Here is a 20,371-nt window from a genome sequence, read left to right on the forward strand (position 1 = left end):
GATGTATATCCAGTGATTACTTTGGGTTGACTCTCAAACATTGAATAGCACTTGGAGTATGTGCTGTGAACGACTCTCAGCTGCAACCAGGACAAATTTTAGCACAATCTTTGTAAAACTTAGTGAGTTATAGCCATTTTTGTGCTTTTCTGAAATTAATTGGGTCCAAAAGTTAATCCTTTATAAACGTAAATACAATGATTATTTATACATATATAACTTCAATCTATGGGGCGCCGTTTGTAAAGGAACTTGTGCTAAAAATTCATGCCTAAATTTTGTCACATTTAGCTTCTGCTAAAAATTCATGCCTAAATTTTGTCACATTTAGCTTCTGCTAAAAATTCATGCCTAAATTTTGTCACATTTAGCTTCAAACACTGTTTAAAAATGTAGTGTTGATTTTCTGATGTCACTTTTTACAACATTTAGATTTAACATTTAACATNNNNGACATCAGAAAATCAACACTACATTTTTAAACAGTGTTTGAAGCTAAATGTGACAAAATTTAGGCATGAATTTTTAGCAGAAGCTAAATGTGACAAAATTTAGGCATGAATTTTTAGCACAAGCTCCTTTACAAACGGCGCCCCATACAATCCGACATTTTGCTAACAGAGACTCAGAGCTGACTGCAAGTTGGTTGATCAGCCTCAGCCACTACCACACCAAGATTTTGGTCAACATCTCTAAAACTGACTGCGTTATAGTCCTTTTTGTGTTCTTTAAGGTCAGTTGGTTGTGGCGGCCATCTTGAATCAGGTTGAATCCAAAAGTTAATCAGCTGTAGATGTACCATCAGTGACTAATATCTGCGAGTTTCATTAAAGGTTCATGTGATATTTTGGTAACAGACATGCATTATTGTCAGCCTTTGTGGGAGATAATAAGGCTTGTGTTTTGAGTTTTAATCGACTTGTGTAAATGTAACTCTGCATTGTAAAGCTTTACAAAAGTTTCTGAAGGTAAGCTTTTGTCCTTGTGGTTATTTCAGCTCCTAATAAATGCTTCAGCCGTTGGTCAATGCTGCTTTCTACCAAAACATGATTTGGAGTTCTTATTAAAATTACTTGTTTAAAATAACTTTTTTTTAACCTTACCCTTTTTTGTAATGTGTTGCAGGACTTAAATGTTAGAATAAATATAAATCAAAGTTGACAAAACCAGACAAGACATCTCTTGGCTTCATTTTGTTTACAGTGGAATAAAAGTCTTCATAGGTCACTTATTTACATTTTTTTGGAGTTTTTTCCAATCCCACTTTTTTAATTTGCTGTTGCATATCATGCTTATAACACCGGGCAGGTCAGTAAACATGAAGAGCAGCTTCTAAGCAAAACAAAAAGGATTGTTTCTGGTTTATAACTGTATCTTAGCTGCTGCTGTGACCTCGCCCAACAGTGATGATGAGGTGTAAGAACACACCCTCTGCATCACTGCCGACATATGAAAACTGCAGCTACTGGACACGTCCAGGTGCTTATTTTCACCTTATTTTCACCTAGTTTCTTAGAAAACAGATTTATTCAGTCAGATACACGACATGCCGTACAACACGGTGCATGCACAACACCGTCATTTAACAATCCGGACACAAACACTCGTGCACGTGTTAACGAGCCGGGCTTCAGAGATGTGTGCACACATGCTGGCGTCCGAAATCACAGCACTTACCAGCTGTCAAATCTAGAACAGTCTGACAAGGTACGTAACAATGATGGAAAAAGAAGAACGTCTACAGAGTCTTCGCTAAACCTGGTGAACAGGCAAACGTCGAGTCTGACAAATGTGAAGGTGTGCACTATTGTCGAAATAATCACATCAAGTTTTAGTCATCAGCTTCACAATTTGTGGCAAAACTTAGCACGTAATACACTATAAAAGGCAAGTGGCTTATGTATCAAGGATATATTTAGTTAAATTTGCATATTATTTGTATATTTCCCTTTGCTTAAAGGTATATGTGTTCCAGCAGTTCACAAAAGTGCTGAGACAAAGACGGACCTCAAGCAAAAAAAGTTATTTTTTATTTTATTTTCTTTTGACATGCTGGTGAGAATGCAGCTTTTGATACAGCGGATCACAATATTCTTATTTCTCTACTGGAGCATTGCGTTGGGAAGAATGGAACAGTTTCAGAACCGTTTAAGTCCTACACAAAAGACCCCAAGACTAGGAAGTTTGTCATCTTTGGTTTCCCTTTAACTGTGGGGTCCCACAAGGATCTATTCTCAGTCCCGTTCTATTTTCCCTTTACATGGTCATGCTGGTTCAATTTTAAATAAAAACGATAAAAAAAGATTTCATGCTGATCTATCTGCCCCTCAAGAAAAAACCTACAGTCCCTCGAATGTCTTGTTAAACTGTATGGGCGACTTAAAATCATGAATGGCACTCAACTTTCTTAACTTAAAAGAATTAAATGGTTATAGTCCTTTTTGCTCCATCTGAACAGCCCTCCCACAGTTGTAATCTTGGACTTAGAAACTTTTAGAAAGCTCTTTTCAAAAATATCTGAGTGCTATTATTGTTTTTCTAATAAACAGATAAATGTAGTTGTCAAATATAATGAAAAAAATCAGTGAATCTGCAGAATAGGTTAAAGTACAGGCTCTGCTGGAACCAGGAGGTGATTTCTGGTATTTTTTATGTCTCTGTTGCACATTTATGTTGTCAGCCAATAATGGCATAATAAACTTTCATCACTCTGACAGGTTGCCTTTGATTCCTCGCACCAGCAAATGTTTTTGCCCTCCATTTAAGAGAGGGACTCCTCCTTTAGCACTAATCATCACTTCTAGCTTGTACCTGACTTGTACAATACCAGCTTGTTGATTGTTAACAATTTACTAGAAATAAATATGCAGCAGAACATTCCAGGGATGAGACAGATCCAAGAGGAAGAATCTGTTTAACCTCGGATTGTCAGAGTGCTCATTTAAACAAAGCTTGTCAGTAAGATATAACGCCACCAGTCTTGTCTGAACTGGAATGCAGTATCACTTGAAAGTGCCATGACCTAATTATGAACTATGAACAGATATGCACTTTACAAGAAAATTCAGTTATACCTAATGAGGACGTCTCAGGGGGCCCATCATCTTATCAGACTCTTATCAGCAGTTTTCCATCCATTTCAGGTGACACTTCAGAAAACTGAAACACAGATTTCACCAGTAATATCTGATGGAACTGGTCATGTTTTCATCCTATAGGCCTGAATTCTAGGAAGTAAAAAGGGGCAGGGGGGGCGAAGGAGATTGGTCGCAAGGATTGGTCAAAATCGCAAAACTGAGTAAAATTTGCAGGGACTGGTTGATCTAATAGTTGCAACCTCCTGGTAGGACTCAAGAAAATAAAAGCTCGATTGCTGTGACTCTCTCAGGAAGAGATCCAGATTGAAAACTTAACCACCTGAAACTAGATTTGTCCAAATAAATGATCTTAAATGCAACTTTGGAGTCCTTTGTTTAATTATGAAGTAAATAACCCAGAACACTTTCATAATATACTGTTAAAATATCCATGTAGGAGGAGGGGCATGAGACTAACTTTTGTTATGAATGAGTTTTATTAAGAAACTGGTCTGAATCGGTTGTTAAGTTTTGCCTTAAATTGTGAATATGATCATGATATTGAACCCCTGTAACTGTTTTGGAGTTTATACACTGTAAATTGACTCTTTGCCTGTAAAAAAAAAGTGTAATCCTTCTTCAGTCCTATAAAAGTGCCATTAAAAGTGCAGACACTGAACTTTTTTTTTTTTAGTAACTCACACATTTCTCCTGTACCTAAACAGACACACACTGACACACAAAGCCCTGCAGGTGACTCACCTTGAGGTCTCGATGTACCACCCCCATCTGATGGCAGTGGAGCACAGCTTCCAGGATCTGCTGGATGCAATGACTGCATGCAAACAGCAGGGGGAGTAGGTTAGTCTGAACACATTCAGCCACATCCATGCAGAGGCAGCGGTACACTCTCCTAATACCTCTCTAACACACACACACACACACATACATTCACTGTGAGAATGATCACTTTGCACACACGCAAAGAAAAAGCTGTGAGCAGCAGACCTGTCTGTGAACTACAAAGAAGGAAACAAAAAGGCAGTTTGATTTTTTTTTTATCTTCCAGAAGGTGCCAAATACTAGTCAAACAGTCAGTGTAGGAGTGAGCTGCAGCTCCGTGTGGGAGAAACTGTCTAACCTGCGCAGTTTCCTGAGTAATTTATTCAAAAACACCAGCAGCATCATCTTTCGGGGAGAGATCCAGCGAGCGCCTGACAAAGATGCTGCTCTCCTCTTACTCAGCTGACCTTCAACCCGTTTCAGCCTTTCTTACAACTCCTCATGCTCGCATTCTGGCGCTCTGGTAGTCCTGGTAAATGAACGTTTTGTGTTTGAGACCATCTAAAACAGTGCATCGAGCAAAACCTGAATACAAGCAGAATCACAAGGACGCAGACAGAGACAGCAAACAGCAGGCACAGGCAACTTGTTTGAAATCACAGGCATTTTTTTTCTTCTTTAGAACAACACAGGACACAAGCATGTAAATGCAAGGTAACGCAACAAAATGAGACACACACACACACACACCTTGAGGTCCCTGTGCACTATGTCATGTTGGTGGGTGTATGACACACTGTCTAGAATCTGATGGATACAGTGACTGTGGAGACAAAACAACAGGGTGAGGAGCAGATAAAGGAGGCAACACGGTAAGGAAAGACAAGGAGACAGGTGTGGTCCTCAGGAGCAGGTGAGCATCCAGGTCATAAAGTAGAACACATTCAGGCTTTTATCTGAGCAGGTTTTGAGACTTGTGCTTTCTTTTACACACACACACACACATCTTTGTTCATTTGCATTTATTCCCTCCTGTGACAAAAATACAATGTGTCTCACATCTAAAAGCTATCATCAAAGCTTTGCTAAAATGGAAATTACAAACGACTGAGAGCTTTGTAGAAGCGCTGAGCAAGTCGTTGACTGAGCCGATGACACGTTCCCTTAATCTAACTGAATGTTTGAATTTTAAATAACGAAGGCATCTTGCACGAGAGATTGCTTTTTCATGAAAATCCTGTTCTTTTCCTGATTTTTTTCACCCTCCAAATTATATGCTTTAACTCGAAGGCAAACCCTGAAAAGGGTTGACCAGTCAAAATCGAATGCATCTTNGGGGGGGGGGGGGTGCTGAAACACAGAAATGTGTGGCAGCAAATAGCATTCTGCTATTATAAAAATAGTCCCACTGTAAACAGTGTCAATGTGGTTTAAGGTGCTAAAGCGTTTTTGAAAATTACAGTTTCCTTCAGGAGCCGCTTTTCATCATTGACATGTGAGCAAACACAAGCAGTGTCTTCGCACGTATCCTCCCACACTGCTCCTCAGAAATATCGTAACATATGACTAAACCACACATGCAAATATGTCTTGATTTAATTTCCTAATTATATAATCAGAAAGCGTTTGTTATGGAAGCATATGTCAGGGTAAATTGAGCTAATGACAAATGATTCTGTGCTATCATTACTGATGCAGGATATTTTCTCACCAAAGTACACAGTATAGAATGTCATCTTTTTTTAAATTACAACATTGATAGGCACTGGTGGCTCTCAGTTCAGGGACGTTTGGGGTCTGTGTTGATTTTTGACCCACTCTTGTTAATAATTATCTACAGTTATAAGCTTCTCTGACAGCCACCAAAGTCCTTTTGTTGGTTTGAGGCCTGGGCACACCAAAGGACTGCATGGCTTCTGTGAGTGCTAATGAAGCTTATGTGCGTCTGTGAACTCCTAAAGCTCACACAAGGGGAGATGCACATTGGACATGTTTTTGTAGGATGAAATGTGGAAACAAGAACATGTTTGTGTTCGTAGGTTTCCACTTTAAAAAATAAACTAAAGATTTCAATATTTCTTTCAGTAAACTATGAATAATTTGAGCTGGCAGTCACTCAAGTGTTGTATTTATCTGCCATTCCAAATAAATTCACACAAATGGAGAATTTTATTCAGCGCAAACTAGTTACTCTGCACAAGTGGGCTGTGCTCAGTCCATTACAAGCATGCTTTTTGTTGGAGGAAATGGGACTCTGTGAAAGAAAATTGTGCTGAAAAGAGTGGAGTAAATGGAGTGTGCCATTCACATACTCGATGGAGTCTCAATGGAGACTCTGAAGTGTCTTGAAATGTTCGCAGGGTTCTCAGTTTCCCTGCAGAGACTCACATGCTCGAAACAATCTGTGCAACAGTTTTTTTCTTAGAAAACGGGGTGGCCGTCTGCACCTGCACAGGAGCTCTTCTCTGACCTGGATGGTGTCCAGGTCTAAAAAACCACACCAGTTATCAATATTAGCTATTGAGAAACTGGTCCAAATGTGCCTGTTTTGATATCAAAAGTGTACTCCGGTAGATTAAATCATAAACTTGGAGGCGGCAGCTAAAGTGGGTAAAGCGAGACGAAGTAGGTAATGGGTGCACGCTGTGCATGCGACAATAAGCTGTGATTTTCAAGAACTGGCAGCTCAAAATGTGGCAACGTGACTTGCTAGTCACAAACACTCAAAATTTAGGAAGATTTTAATGAAAAGCTCACCTTTTTCCTCACAATTTTCAGTCACCAGCTAGTGTCTAACAGCTGCAGCCCGGTGAGACACTACCTAACTCTTTCACAAGAGTTTATTAATAATTTATGAAATGTTTATGACCTAATTATTAACCTCATTATAAAGTATTTATGTATTCTTTATAATACTAGTCTTTTTGTAATTGGTACTGCTGCAACAAAAGCTCAATTCATTATAACCATACAGTAAAGGCTGCCTCTTTAATTAATACATCAGACTTATTAAAATTTTAATAAATGCCTCAGATATATCTTTATAACAACAACAATCCAGAGATACACAAGAGGCTCCAGAGGGGAAAGGTCTGAGCAGTAAAAGCAGACCACTGAAGAAAGGGGTTCCTCCTCACTGAGGTTTGTAGATCAGGTGCTCAACAATCCTCAATATATGCCTCATTATAGAAGCGGTTTAATGTCATCAGTGGGTGTTTATTTCTTGTATATTTGCTGCAAATGCAACAAGCTACAGTGTATTGGGTTTCATTTTTTTCAATTTGGAGAAAAGGGTTGACTTTCTAATAAAAGTTTTTTTTTTCCAGCATATACAGCATCTTTCTACTTTTTACCGTGTAACACTAAACACATGTTGTGATTCTTTAAAGGATGCGGCCATGTGTTTCCACATTCATTCTCAGGGTAGATACTATGTTTACATTTAGTCATAGACTTTTTCAAGTGGATGAAACTAAGAGCTGAAGGTTTTAAATAGGTGGAAAAACTGAAAAAGATGATGCTATCTGTTGAAAATGTGCTTGACTAATCCTTAATTTTTTTTTCACAAAAACAAGGAATGTCCAGAGAACAAGACAACAGTTGTGCTGAAAAGAACACCAGAAATAGCAACAAGAGAGAGAGAGAGAGAGAGAGAGAGAGAGAGAGAGAGAGAGAGATAAAGTTATTTAAGGAGGATTTTTAAAAACAGCTTAAATTCAAGTACACTGCGTCTCTCATTTCTGTCCCCTTCTTTTCTCCTCTCTCGCCTCCACAAACCGCCTCCACAGTCAAATTGATTTAGGCTTGCCTCCTGAGGGGTTACGGTGTGGGCGTGTGTGCATTTTTTTGTTTTGTTTTGTTTTGTTTTGTGTTTGTCTCTGTCTCTACAAATTCTGACTCTGGGGAAAGCTCCTGGACCTCCATTTGCAAGTCAGCTCACGGAAAGCCCATGCAGGGTGGGGGGGTGGAGGGGGGAGGGATCTGTCGGAGCTACAGTGGGCAACGATAAATAAATGAATAAGTAAATAAAAATGCCTCTGCACTAATGAGAAGGGGGCGAACTCTCTCTCCGCGCTGCTGGAGGACTGCAGAGGCAGGAGCAATGACACATGGAGAGGATGATGAAGACGAAACGATAAAGGGGGGGGCAGACATTATGAGATACTTTTGGGAGGGGTATACCTGGCATCTGCTTCGCTGTAGTACTCTCGAGCCACAATATCCTCAAACAGCTCCCCTCCTGTCACCCTGAGAAACATAAAGATGAAGTTTAAAATTACATACTTTTGTTTTACTCAGCCTGCAAACACACACACACACACACACACACACACAGATAGGAGGGGGATGTCCTCAAAGGGGGAAACCCCAGCTGCAGGATTCTCTCCGACTGGGTTGCCATGGAAACTGGCTCCAGTGCGGGGGAGTTGTGTCTGTGTGTGTGTGTGTGTGTGTGTGTGTGTGTGTGTGTGTGTGTGTGTGTGTGTGTGTGTGCAAGCGCTAAAGTGGGAGCCGCAAGGAGGGAGGGCGGGGTGAGTGGGTGTTATGTAACGGAGGGGATCTGCTCTGGAAGAGAGGAGGGCATGAAGATGGAGAAAAAGTGAGGAGATGCGGATGGAAAGTGAAGATCGGGGCGCAGTGAGGGCCGAAGGAGGGGAGAGAAAAATCAGGCAACGAGGGGAAACAATGGAGGAGAACCAGGACAGTACAGTAACACCTAACACTAGCAGACAGGCCAGATGCTGCAGTAACTCCAGATGTCCACTAGGTTGTAATATTGACTCACAAATGTGTTCAGCAGTAACCTATGGTGTNGGGGGGGGTTAGAAAGGGAAAAGAACAGAGATTATACAAGTAAAAAAGAAAACTTACAGGTCGAAGATGAGGTAGTGGAAGCCTTCCTCAGAAATACTGTCATGGAGACGAACTGGAAGAGAGGCAGCAGGATAATTAGATGTTTTATTCTAAGAACACACTCAGGCACATGTTTTTTGTTTTTTTTTTCTTTTGTCAAAGTACTCTGAAAAGACAATATATCAAAATCCAATTGCTCATAACATGCGGGCGACCTGAAGCCGACAAACGTTTCCGAGGTCAGGCCAACAGATTTCATGTTTCTGTCAGGCTCAGAGCTGCTGGAGCTCGTCACAGAATGACACCAAATCAGTCAGCGCTGCGATAACTACACGCTCGGGGTTACTGCGACCTAATGTGGTGGGACACATTCTGGGAGTCCGCAGCATTTCTGACAAATCTGATGTATTTTTATTCATACGTGGTTCTTCAGCTACGACCGGCACAAAAGGCTCTCAGGACGATCTCCAGCTGCTGCTTTTAAAAACCCTAGGATGTTAAAGTCAAATCTAATTGACAGTGGGCTGAAAAAGTACTCCTTTCGTTCTTGTTGCCTTACAACCTGGAGTTTAACTGCATTTTTAATTTGTTTAAAAGCAATAGTTCTCCAAAATACCCAAGATGAAGTTAAAAGAGGGAACAAATGATTTTTGAATAGTACGTGTGCTTTGAAGCCTCACCATTAGCTTCAGAAGACAAAGAATTTATTAGATAACATCCACCTGTGAGTATTCTAAGTATCAAGCAATCTAAGTCTATATCCACATGTTGCAGCAACCTCTAATTAATACCAGGCCAACACCTGTAAGTAGTGTGGGCCACCACCAAGCAAGAGACAGCATGAAGACCAAGGAGTTGTGGAGAAGTACAGATCAGGGTTGGGTTATAAAACATATCCAACAAACCTGAGCATCCCACAGAGCTCCATTAAATCCAATATTAAGAAATGGAAAGATGATGCCACCACAACAAACCTGCCAGGAGAGGGTCATCCAACAAAAGTCACAAAACATAACCCTGATGGAGCTGAGAGGATCTGTCCATAGGACCACTAGGAGCTGCACAAAACCGGGCTTCATGGAAGTGTGAAAGGAAAAAGACGATGGATAAAAAAAAACGCTGGACTATTCTGATTTTTGTTTTTCTTCAAACGTGGAAGATGATGTCAGATGAAACCAAAGGCCATTGAGGACAACGCCATGTCTGAGGCAAATCTGCCACCTCTCATCACAATGAGAACACCATTCCTTTAGTGAAGCATGGTGGTGGCAGCATCATGCTGTGGGGATATTTTCAACAGCTGGGACTGGGTAAGTGGTCAAACATGAGCAAGATACAGATACATTCTTGAGAGAAACTTCTTGGAGCCTTCCAGAGATTTGAGACTGGAACAAAGGTTCATCTTCCAGCAGGACAGTGACCTGAGCTGAGGCAAACGCTTAAAAGTCCTGGAACGGTCCAGTCAAAGTCCAGACCTCAATCTGACTGAGAATCTCTGGATTGGTTAAAATATTGTTGAACATGAGCAGCACCCATCCAACCTGAAGGAAACGGAGCTGTTTGGTCATGAAGAAAGGACAAAAAGTCCAGTGGTTAGATGGACCGAGATCATGGAGACGGACCTGAAGAGACTTGCTGCACAAGGTGCTGGCCTAAAGGAACGGCTTTGGACACGTGGCAGCCATAACAACCGAGGCGACTTGAGGAGGAGACTGACCCAATGTGCCTTCGAGCAGCTGTGATTTCTAACGAGTGCCGTGGAAGTGAAATGACAACCTGCGCTCCCCTGGATCCTTGACCACACTGACAGCGTTCAATAGTTGCAAACTCTTTTAAAACAATCAGAACTTTCCTTTCTATGGGGTTATGATAAAGTGTCTCAATAAGGAAATCATTTTGGAATTTTTGTGACTGTATTTTGTTTTAATTTCCTTTATTCAATTATCAGCTTCCCTTCTCTCATCCAACTTAAGATCAGTCCAAGTCACTTTAATTCTTATTTGGTATCTGAACATCATTTCCACAACTCACCTTTTTGCCATAAAGCTCATTCATGTCTTATTTTGCAATTTGTTTGTATGCGGATATACAAATAAATGTTTTTTTAACTAAAGTACCTTTGTGTTTCCAGTTATTTCAGGTATTAATTCAGAACCCCTAAGTGAGTCAAGCATAACCTGAGCCAAGGTTAACTCTTAATAAAACTAATATTTGTGTTCTGCTTCCTTTTGTTTATTTCTACAATAACCAAACTAAAAAAAACCTCAGATTCAAAATCATTATGTCAAAGATGAAACATTTTTAAAAGGCCTTACCAATGTTGGGATGTTTTAATAATCTGCAGATCCTGGCTTCTCTCTCCAGCTTCTGGTGGTCTACAAGACAGTTTAACAGGAGAGACATTTTGTTTGTTTGGTTGGTTGTTTGTTTGTTTGGTTGTTTGTACACAAACAAAACAGGTCTAGTCCAAGTAAATAAAAACAAGCATCCAGTTGCTCAATGGAGATTGTATATCTTGCAATGAAAAGAAAATCCAGTGTGGATAACAAGGACAGTGGATAACTTTTTTACACACACACACAAGAGCAGTAAATTTATCCCTATTGCTCCAGAAATAGGAAAAAATAAGAAAATAAATAAGGAACAAACAAAACTGAAGCAACGATTTTATGCAATTTGTTGACTTCCTTGAGCAGCTTTTGAGTAAAAAGCGTTTTCCCTAATCTCACTGTCTTCGATTGATTTGGAAGCAGTTGAACTGAACTGGACCGTGCAGAATTGGATTTCACCGGGGTCTGTTTATTCATTTTTTTGTTTGTTTGTTTGTTTTGTTTTCCACCCTTGGGGGATTTTTGAATGACTTGGAGAAGAGACAAGGGTGGAAATGAAAAGAAAGGGAACAAAAGAAGAAAAAAAAGATGACGGTAGAAAATGAGCTGACGGGGATGAGCAAAGGAAATAGGAAACGTGGACGGCAAACAATAAGGAGACGAGACAAATAAAAAAGGGGAAAGAAGGAAGGAGGAAAAGAGGAACAATAATAGAAGAAAAGACATAAAATTAAAGGCTTGTAATTTCTTGGAGGAATGCACGTCAGGAGGAGGAATGCAGCTGTTTTTGGTCAAACCTTTAAAAAAAGTAACGTATGATCTCATGCAAGCTGTCACACTCAGAGCATGTGCTCAAGTTTCATTCAGATTCATCCAGTGGTTCATGAGATGCTTTGGTTACAGACACACAGAGGCAAAAACATCATGGTCCATCTTCACCTTTTGGTGGTGGATGATACTTTTTCATTTATATAAATGAAACAGTAAACAGAGGAAAGAAGCAAACAACAAGCAAAAACATGAGAGACAAATCAATGATTTCAATTAAGAGAGTAAATCTGAAAAGCGAGAAGGAACGGAAGAAAAATAGGACAAGAATCACAAAAAACTACCAAGGACACTGAGAACAGAGGAGACAAAAAAGACAGAAAATAGTAAAAGAATAGCAAGGAAAGGAAGAGAAATAAAAGCCAAATGAACTAAAACTAGAAAGAAAACAAGAAGTGCAGGAGAAGAATCCAGAGAAAAGGAAACCTACGGAGGAAACAAGGAGAAAGGAAGGAAAAGATAAAAAAAATTAAGACCAAATTAGAAAGACAGGAAACAAGAGTCGAGACGATAAAACCAAAGGAGGAGCAAGACCAGATGAACTCCGGCTGAGTGGAGAATCCTGCAGAGAGGGGAGTGTAGGTTATCCAAGAATCTGCTTTAATCTGAGTGACAGTTGGTCCTGCCCTGCAGCTCAGACCCACACGTCTGTGTCAGTCAGAAAAAAGTGAAAAAAAAAAACTAAATGACGAACATCTTCGTCCTCGCAGAGCAGAAGGCAGGCCCGAGAGCAGCTGCCGGGCCTTTAATAAAGGTGCCCTCAACAGATTTTTACCACGGTCCCGCCCAGCAGCTCGTGTCTGTGTGGTTATAACACCTCCGGAGCTGTTTTTAGACCTTCTCCGAGGCGCTTTCTCATTCTTTGACGAGAAGTATATCAGGAAAGGGAGATGCTGCTTCATCCCAGCTGGACTGACAGGAGGAGCACGTTATTTAAAGCAGCACCTTAACAAGAGGAGCCCAGGGCTGATATGAAACACTGTTTGGAATAAAATACAATTTATGCTCACACTAATTTGCATCAGGCTTACTCAAACTTGTACCTTTTCCCTTTAAATGTGCTGTTTGAGATTTGTTTTGGAAATCGATGCGCAGACGCTGTAGATTCTGACTGAAGCCATCATCTGCCTCTTTCTGAGGAACAGATGATGAAGGCTTAACACGCTGGAATCAAACACGCATTAAAATATGCTAATGTGCGCTCACAGATCCAAGACATACACATGCTCATGATGAGATGCTGCTTTCTCTTTCTGCTGTAAACACACACACACACACACACACACACGTGCTATGTCACCAAGCGTCTCACATCGTCTGGGACTTTTCCTTTTGCTCACCTCTGGCCGAGAGCTTCTTGGTGTTGATGATTTTGGCGGCGTACTCTTGGCCCGTGCAGAGTTTGACACAGCGACGCACCACCGAGAAGGCCCCCCTGGGGAACAAAAGACAGGAGAACAAAGGAAAGGATGGTTCAGCTGCCCCCCTAAATGCACCGTCAGCATCAAAACAGACAACTCAGCTGCAAGACAGTGACCCTCACAGCTGTCCAGGTCTCCTCTTCCTCGCCACCTTCAGTCAACCAGACCAGAGCAAAGTGCTGTTTAAGAACAACGATTATAATCAATTTCATCGACTTATAAAGCAAAGTGAAAAAAACACTAAATGGCACCAGATTACCTAAAGCTCAAAGCATTATTTGGAGGTGGTAGAAGTAGGCGTAGGTGTAGGTGTAGAAGTACAGGTACAATTACTAGGAAATGGGGCCTTTATCACACCTCCTGCTGTTTATAGTCAAAATCTTTTAAATAACATCATGAATTTTGACCCCCACCCCCCAAAAATCGTACAATTATAGGCTGTTTTGTTATAGTTTATCAGTAAATAGGTCCACCAGCAATCTTAATTGTTTTTTTACTGCACATTTAGGAGAATTTAGTGCCCTATTTGGGTAAAGATAATATGTCTGGCGTTTATAACCAATCAGGTTTAAATGAAACTAAAGATGCAGTGAGTTGATTATTGCTTTTATAAGCAGACTTTCTGTGCTGTGGTAATTATGGAGTATTTCTGATTGCATATGATCTCCCTAAACTATTTACAGCAACTTATTCTTGGATAAAATTAAAAAAAAGTATATTTGTTTTAGTCGCTGAGTGTCTGCAGTGTAGCACCTGATATGTTTCCATCATCGCTCAAGTCGTTTTTCCCTCTTTGTGCTGAATAATTCAAGCGGTGCCGATGATCAAACAGGAGAGACTGAAAGGAGGAAGGGCTGTATTTTAAGGATAAGTAGTCTAACTGAGCGCTCCGTTGTTTTTAGAAGCACATTTTGACATCAAACCCTGCAGAGACCGACAGAAATAACCACCTCTGTCATGCCCCGGAGCTAATTTTGTCTCACCTCAGTATTGTTACGCAATGAAACCCCCTCGGTCCTCTCAGTCCCCCATCCTCTCACAGGCTCTCCAGTTCCAATACATAATGAGGAGATGGGCTGAGTAAGCCTGACACTCGCTGACATCCCACAGCGGGGTGGAAAAGCCAACAGAGCCTCAACATGACAGGTGTATCTGCGGGGCAGGTGCAACGTCAGGAGGAGGTTCAGATTTGAGTCCAAAACTTGGATTAGCTCATCTCCGAATGTCACACATCTCCCGTCTAATCCTGTATGCTCAGATTCTCTTCTTACAACAAAGAAATATATATGAAAAAAATCATTTAGGCAACATTCAAAAGATAATAAACCTCTTGATTTAGATTTAAATTTGCTGATTGCTGTGGTTTGTAGTTGTTATCGCAAAAGGTGGGCAATAATGTTTTAGCCAGTGTGTGTGTGTTCATTCACAAAATATCTAATGAACCACTGGACGGATTTTAATAAATACTTTGTTTTAAACTTTGCCGTTACCTATTAGAGTCAACTGTCTTATTAGCAAAATATATCACAAATCAGAATACAGTTTTTTTTAAGAAAGTAATCATCCAGCTGATTACATTTTGGAGTCTTTCCAGTTCAAGATGGCTGCCGTAGCTAATCAGTCGATTACAGATGTTGAGCTAGAGTTTGCCGTGGTAGTAGCTGAGAGTCCTCCCCCAACAAACACTGGTCCTTGCATCACATCGGATCTCCCATCACTGTGGAGTTTTCAGGGTTTGGCCAAAACAGCTATATTTCTGTTGTTTCTCATCATGAGGCGACCTTCGTTTGAAACTTTGTCCTGAAAAGGCGGCGGGTGATGCACATTTCTGCAAGGAACGCTAGGCCTTTTCGTTATAATGAAAAAAGTTTGCTCCGTTCACATACTGAAGTAACAAAGACGAAACGCGGCAAAGCGAGAACGTTCCCGTCTCAGTAGAAAGAACGCTGATATCAACTGTGAAGCATGGCGGTGGAAGTGAAGTGATTTGGCTTCGTTTTATCGGCTCAGGGAGTGTCTGGCTTGGAGTCTGTGATTCAGCTATGAATCTGTGTTCACACTCGCCTCATATGCATCGTACTGTAGCTTAATGAGCATCTGTGAGAAACACATAAAGTGCTTTCTGGCACCTGGATGAGGTTTAAAAGGTACTGTGGTGAGCGTACGTTTATACTTTAGTGTTCATCTAATTGACGAGCAGTTTACTGGCATTTCAGCTCACAGTCACAGTTTGATATCATGATAAAATGTGAAATAGGATCAAACACTGTTGTGTTTGTGCTGAGAGGGAATTATTGTATAAATGCTGAGCTTTCCAGTTTCTTCCGTATGTTTTTTTGTGCTAGTTTGTGCCAGTGTGCGGAAACTTTGTAACTTTGAGACCTTTCAAAATATGCAGCTTTATTTACAAATAGAATCCCCCATAAAAACACACAGAGACCTCTTTAATTCCTTCAAAATATTGTTCCCTTTAAAATCTCCTTCAGCATACTCGCTCTGTTTTTGTCTTCTTAAGCTACTTTTAGCTTTTACCTACCATTCTTCTAGTTTTAGTTTTTAGCTGCTGTTTTATTAATTGTAGCTTTTAGCTATTAATCTGCTTCTTTTAAAATTGAGATGCTAAAATTACTGCTTTGCTTCTTTTAGCTTTAGTTTTGCTAATTTTATCTACAGTTTTCTTAATTTAGCTACATTTTTGCTCATTTTAGCTACGGTTTTTCCTCATTTATCTCTAGCACTTGTTTTGCTCATTTTAGCTACTGTTCTGAAGCTTTAGCTTTTAGCTACTGTCAGCTGTTTTTAGCTTCTTATTACTGTTCTACGGCTTTTAGCTTTTAGCTATTGTTCTGTGTCCTGCTCATTTTAACCTCTGTTGTGCACATTTTACCTTTTGTTTCGCTCATTTTTGCCCGTTTTGTTCACTCCGGCCTCTGTTCTGCTCAGTCTTGCCTGTTGTTGTAACTTCTACAACTCTGTTTTAGCTTTCTCAGCAAGTTTCGGCAGTCATTCAGCACTCAGCATTCACCTTGCATTTTTGCAGAAAATGCACTTTCTCTAGTTGAATTATGCATTTCTTCTCTGTATTCTTGAACGCTCGCTTTATTTTTTATTTGTTTTGTGCATATTTTACAGTCCTAGCAGAACAAAGTGAAACAGAAAAAGAAGTGTTCTAACACAGACTCTGTTTTGTGTTCTTGTTGGTATTTTATCCAGTGAAGAATAAAAAAAGGAAAGAAAAGAAAAAGTGTCCCAGGATATAAATCAATAAGCTAATGGCATAAACCCCTGTGAGACTGCTCTCCTGTGCTGGATCCGTGTCTCATGTTGCATTTCGGTGTTATACATCTTTGTCGAGTGTGTCCTCCTGAGTCACTCCTGCCATTTCTGTACTTTTGAGCGTTCGTATAAGGAGATCTTTCGAGCTTTACATCTGACTCACATGAACCCAGAAATGCACAGCACCGAGCCACGCAGCATTAAGGATGTGTTGTCAGCAGGGACAGCTGCAGCTTCTCCAGCAACTCTTTTGTCTCAAACTTATGACTTCCATAAAACACACACACACACACACACACAGATAGTAGATAAATAAAAAACTGAACTGTAAAATGAACATTTAAGATCCCAAAACAGAAAAAGCCCTACAGCCATGAACTTGCTTCTTTTTTTTTTTTCTTTTTTTTTTGCCCACTCTCCAAAGCTGGCTGTGGAATGAATGTTCCTGTGAGGCAGACATTGCAGAGATCCTCTCTGCCCACGCACAACCTGACAGAGACACTGAGTCCACTTCACATCACCGAGGCGCCTCTTCAGTCTCTCTCAATTTGTCTGCATCACAGAAGNATCACAGGGCACACCTCTGTCGATTTGCAGCGGATCAGCAGCAGCAGCATCACTCCTCAGCTGTGATTAAAAGCCAGTGAGGGAGCTCCATTCTAACACATAAAGACTTTTCCTCAGATGAAGTCTCCCAATTGGCCTTTGGGCTTTGGAGGAGGAGGAGGAGGAGGAGGAGGAGGAGGAGGAGGAGGAGGAGGAAGGGGGATGCCCAGAAATGAACCCCAAATCTTTAAGCAAAATGCAGCCATATCAGAAGACAGAAAAAGTCAGCTGTAGTTAAATTTAGAAGATTTCCTGTCTTGTTTTGAAGGGGCTCAAACTGCAGCAGAATGAGGGGACCCCCGGACCTCCATCCCCTCGTGCTCCGGGCTGTGGGAGGACAGCAGGAGACAAGAGGACAGCAGGAGACAGAGGACACAATCTAGAGAGGTACTTACTTGCCGAGCTCCTCGTAGAGCTGATATTCATCTGTAAAACGCGTGCAAGTAGTCGTTGCCATGATGATGCTTCCTTCCTCTCGTGCCTAGGTGTGTGCGCGCGCGTGTGTGAGCGCGTGCGTGTGTGCGTGTGTGCGTGTGTGAGCGTAGGATAGTCCGGAATGCTCGGTGCCACCCTCCCCGCCCCTCCCCTCCACCGGCTGCGGACCTCAGGCTTTCAGTCTCCGCCCACCTCAGACCTCCGGCGGGTCGCGGCTCCCAGAGAAGTGCGCTCTGCGCTCCGCGCTCCGCAGGGCGACAAGGACGGACTCCTTAAATACCAGCCCGAGAGGGGAACGTGAGCTCAGCACNTAGGGCGGGGGACACGGGATACAGGAGTGGGATCTGGTCACTCTTTATAATAAACCCTGAAATGTAATTCCGCCCGTAATGATTTGACATCATTGCAGTTGGAGGGTGAGGTGGGGGGGGGGGGTGCTGCATGGATCTATTTTTAGGCATCAGTGAGGAAAGCCCTCAGTAAAACAGAGACTCCCCTTCGTTTTCAGTAACTTCTATGGACTTTCTTTTTTTTTTGTTATAGTTAGGCCTATTCTAACTTTAGAAAAAAGAAGAAGAAAAACTTTAATGTGTAAAATGTAAATCGTACGACTTTGTTTGAAGCAAACCTGTTTAAATTAAAGATCTTATTTTTCCATATTTTCCTAACAGAGCACTTCGCCCTCAGGCTGCAGGTTTACTTGTGGTTCCTAGAAGTCGAACAGGAGGCAGAGCTTTCAGTTCTCAGACTCTTCTCTTGTGGAACCAACTTCCAGTTGACACTCTGTCTACTTTTAAGACTTTCCTTTTTGATTAATCCTACAGTTAGGGTTGGCTTGGGTTTCCTTAGTTCTGCTGTTATGACCTTAGACTGCTGGAGGACACTCTGCTGTCTTTACACTAAAGGCTGTTGGGTTATTTTCAGGGATGGCTGGTAAAAATGGGCTACCAAACAATAAAGATTTAAAGTAAAAGACAATTATTGTCAAACCATGTTTAAATACAAGAAAAAAAACATAGAACCCTTCTAAATGGGCTCTTTTTTTACACCCCAAACAGAACGGCATACATTTTCATTGAAAAGAAGTTATTTCATATAAAGTAGCTTATTTTTGATAACTCAGTTGCTGAGTAAAAGCCGTCGAGTCACAGGTTGGGCTGATTCGTCCAAATATTGGGTCAAAACGTTTGACCCAGTGGTTGGGTCAGAGATGAGACGTGTCATTTCTTCACAGTTCACCACTGTAAGCCAGACGTTGACCATTTAGGATGTAACCTATTTAACCTGGTTGGCTTCATTAATAACTTTAGTTTGCATTAGACGGGGAGTTTTGGTTCCTAAAATAATAAATAACAAGCTTTGTTGTCGTTGTATGCTACAATGATACTTTGTTTGCACACTTCCTGTGGCAGCTGCTGTGGATGCAGGGGCATTGGGTCATTGTTGCTCTCGCAGGTGCTTCACATTTCTGGGTTTGAGTCTGTTGATGTGGGCTCACGTGGTCATGAGCCTGCTTTTTCTTTGCCGCTGTGCAGCTGGTGTACCACACCATGCATCCATACATCAGGATACTCTTTATGATTCAGCGGTAAAAGTTCTTCAGAAGAGGTGGGGGGGAGTTTATTCCTCCCCAACATTCTCGGAACGTAGAGACACCGCTGGGCTTTTTTGGTAATGTGGGTGGTGTTCACCGTCCAGCCCAGGTCCTCTTGGATGTGTAGCCTGTAACTCACTCCACCTCCTCTCTGTTGAGCTGTAGTTCTGTTCATTGTGGTCCTCAGCTTCCAGAAATAAAACAGGATCTCTTTGGTTTTCCTGGTTGTCTCTGATCCAGGAGGCCAGTGTCTGAACCTCCTCCAGGTAGGATGCCTTGTTGTCGTTGCTGATTAGCCCCATGTCGTGTCATCAGCAAATTTGAGACGTGCATCAGAGCTGCGGGTGGCGACACAACCCTGAGGCACACCAAGTCAAAAAGTCAAGTCAAATGTATTTATAAAGCGGTTTTCAGCAACAAGGCAGTTCAAAGTGCTTTACATCAGAAAAACATAGTACAATAAATGAGCAGAAGTAAAATAAATAGCTCGGAAACTAGGATGCAAAAAGCTAAACTAAACTTATATAAAACATGATAATCTAAATAAAATAAATATAAATGAGCAAAAGTATCTAAAACAAGTCATACTAAAATAAACTGAGGAAAACCAAACTAAGGGCAACAATATGCTATAAGGGTACTAAAACGCCAAGGTTTTCTATAATATTTTGTAATGAGGTTAAGGGGCTTGTTGGTGTTACACTGAATGGCATATACATTTCATTGCTCTACAACTACTTCCAGAATGTCTTCAGAAAAAAAATATCTTGAAGTATTCGTAGGGGGAGTTGATATTGTCTGATTTTGGAAGGCTGGCCTGCCATTCTTGGTAATCAGTGATGTTGGCACTGTGGGGTGTTCTCCAACAGGGTAAGCGTGGAACATCTTCCTGTGATACTTCATCATTTTCATTTTCCTCTTCATTCACAGACTCATTGTCATCAGGCAGGTCATTTGTTTTCAAAAGAAACCAGTAAGAAACCAGTAAGCATAGGTCATATATACCTCTCTTCACCCACTGATGCATGCACACACCTCGCCCCCTCACCCCGGCGGCTGTGGCACAGGAGGTAGGAGGGGCCTGTCCTGTAATCGGAGGGTCACTGGTTTGAGCCTCCCGCTCCGGCTGTCTCAGCCGTTGTGTCCTTGGTCGTTGTCCTTGTGTCC

The 20,371-nt window shown here is 41.3% G+C and overlaps 1 protein-coding gene across 8 annotated transcripts in view; it reads right to left on the reverse strand.

The window, feature by feature from the left end:
• LOC108245388 (calcium/calmodulin-dependent protein kinase type II subunit beta) overlaps positions 1-17,869 on the reverse strand; it is a 50,238-nt gene extending 32,369 nt beyond the window's left edge. For 2 of the 8 annotated variants that reach the window (XM_037979565.1, XM_037979562.1), the window contains exons 1-6: positions 17,571-17,632; positions 13,213-13,307; positions 11,030-11,089; positions 8,733-8,787; positions 8,043-8,108; positions 4,611-4,683 (exon numbers count right to left, since the gene is read on the reverse strand). In XM_037979565.1, the coding sequence (XP_037835493.1) occupies positions 4,611-4,683; positions 8,043-8,108; positions 8,733-8,787; positions 11,030-11,089; positions 13,213-13,307; positions 17,571-17,632 (411 nt within the window). Of the gene's footprint in view, positions 1-3,839; positions 3,913-4,610; positions 4,684-8,042; positions 8,109-8,732; positions 8,788-11,029; positions 11,090-13,212; positions 13,308-17,570 lie in introns of all 8 variants that reach the window. The other 6 variants (XM_037979561.1, XM_037979566.1, XM_037979567.1 and 3 more) reach the window with 5 other exon arrangements.
• Between the last annotated feature and the right edge of the window lie 2,502 nt (positions 17,870-20,371).

The sequence above is a fragment of the Kryptolebias marmoratus genome, linkage group LG14, assembly GCF_001649575.2.
Source record: "Kryptolebias marmoratus isolate JLee-2015 linkage group LG14, ASM164957v2, whole genome shotgun sequence".
Classification (NCBI taxonomy): Eukaryota; Metazoa; Chordata; class Actinopteri; order Cyprinodontiformes; family Rivulidae; genus Kryptolebias; species Kryptolebias marmoratus.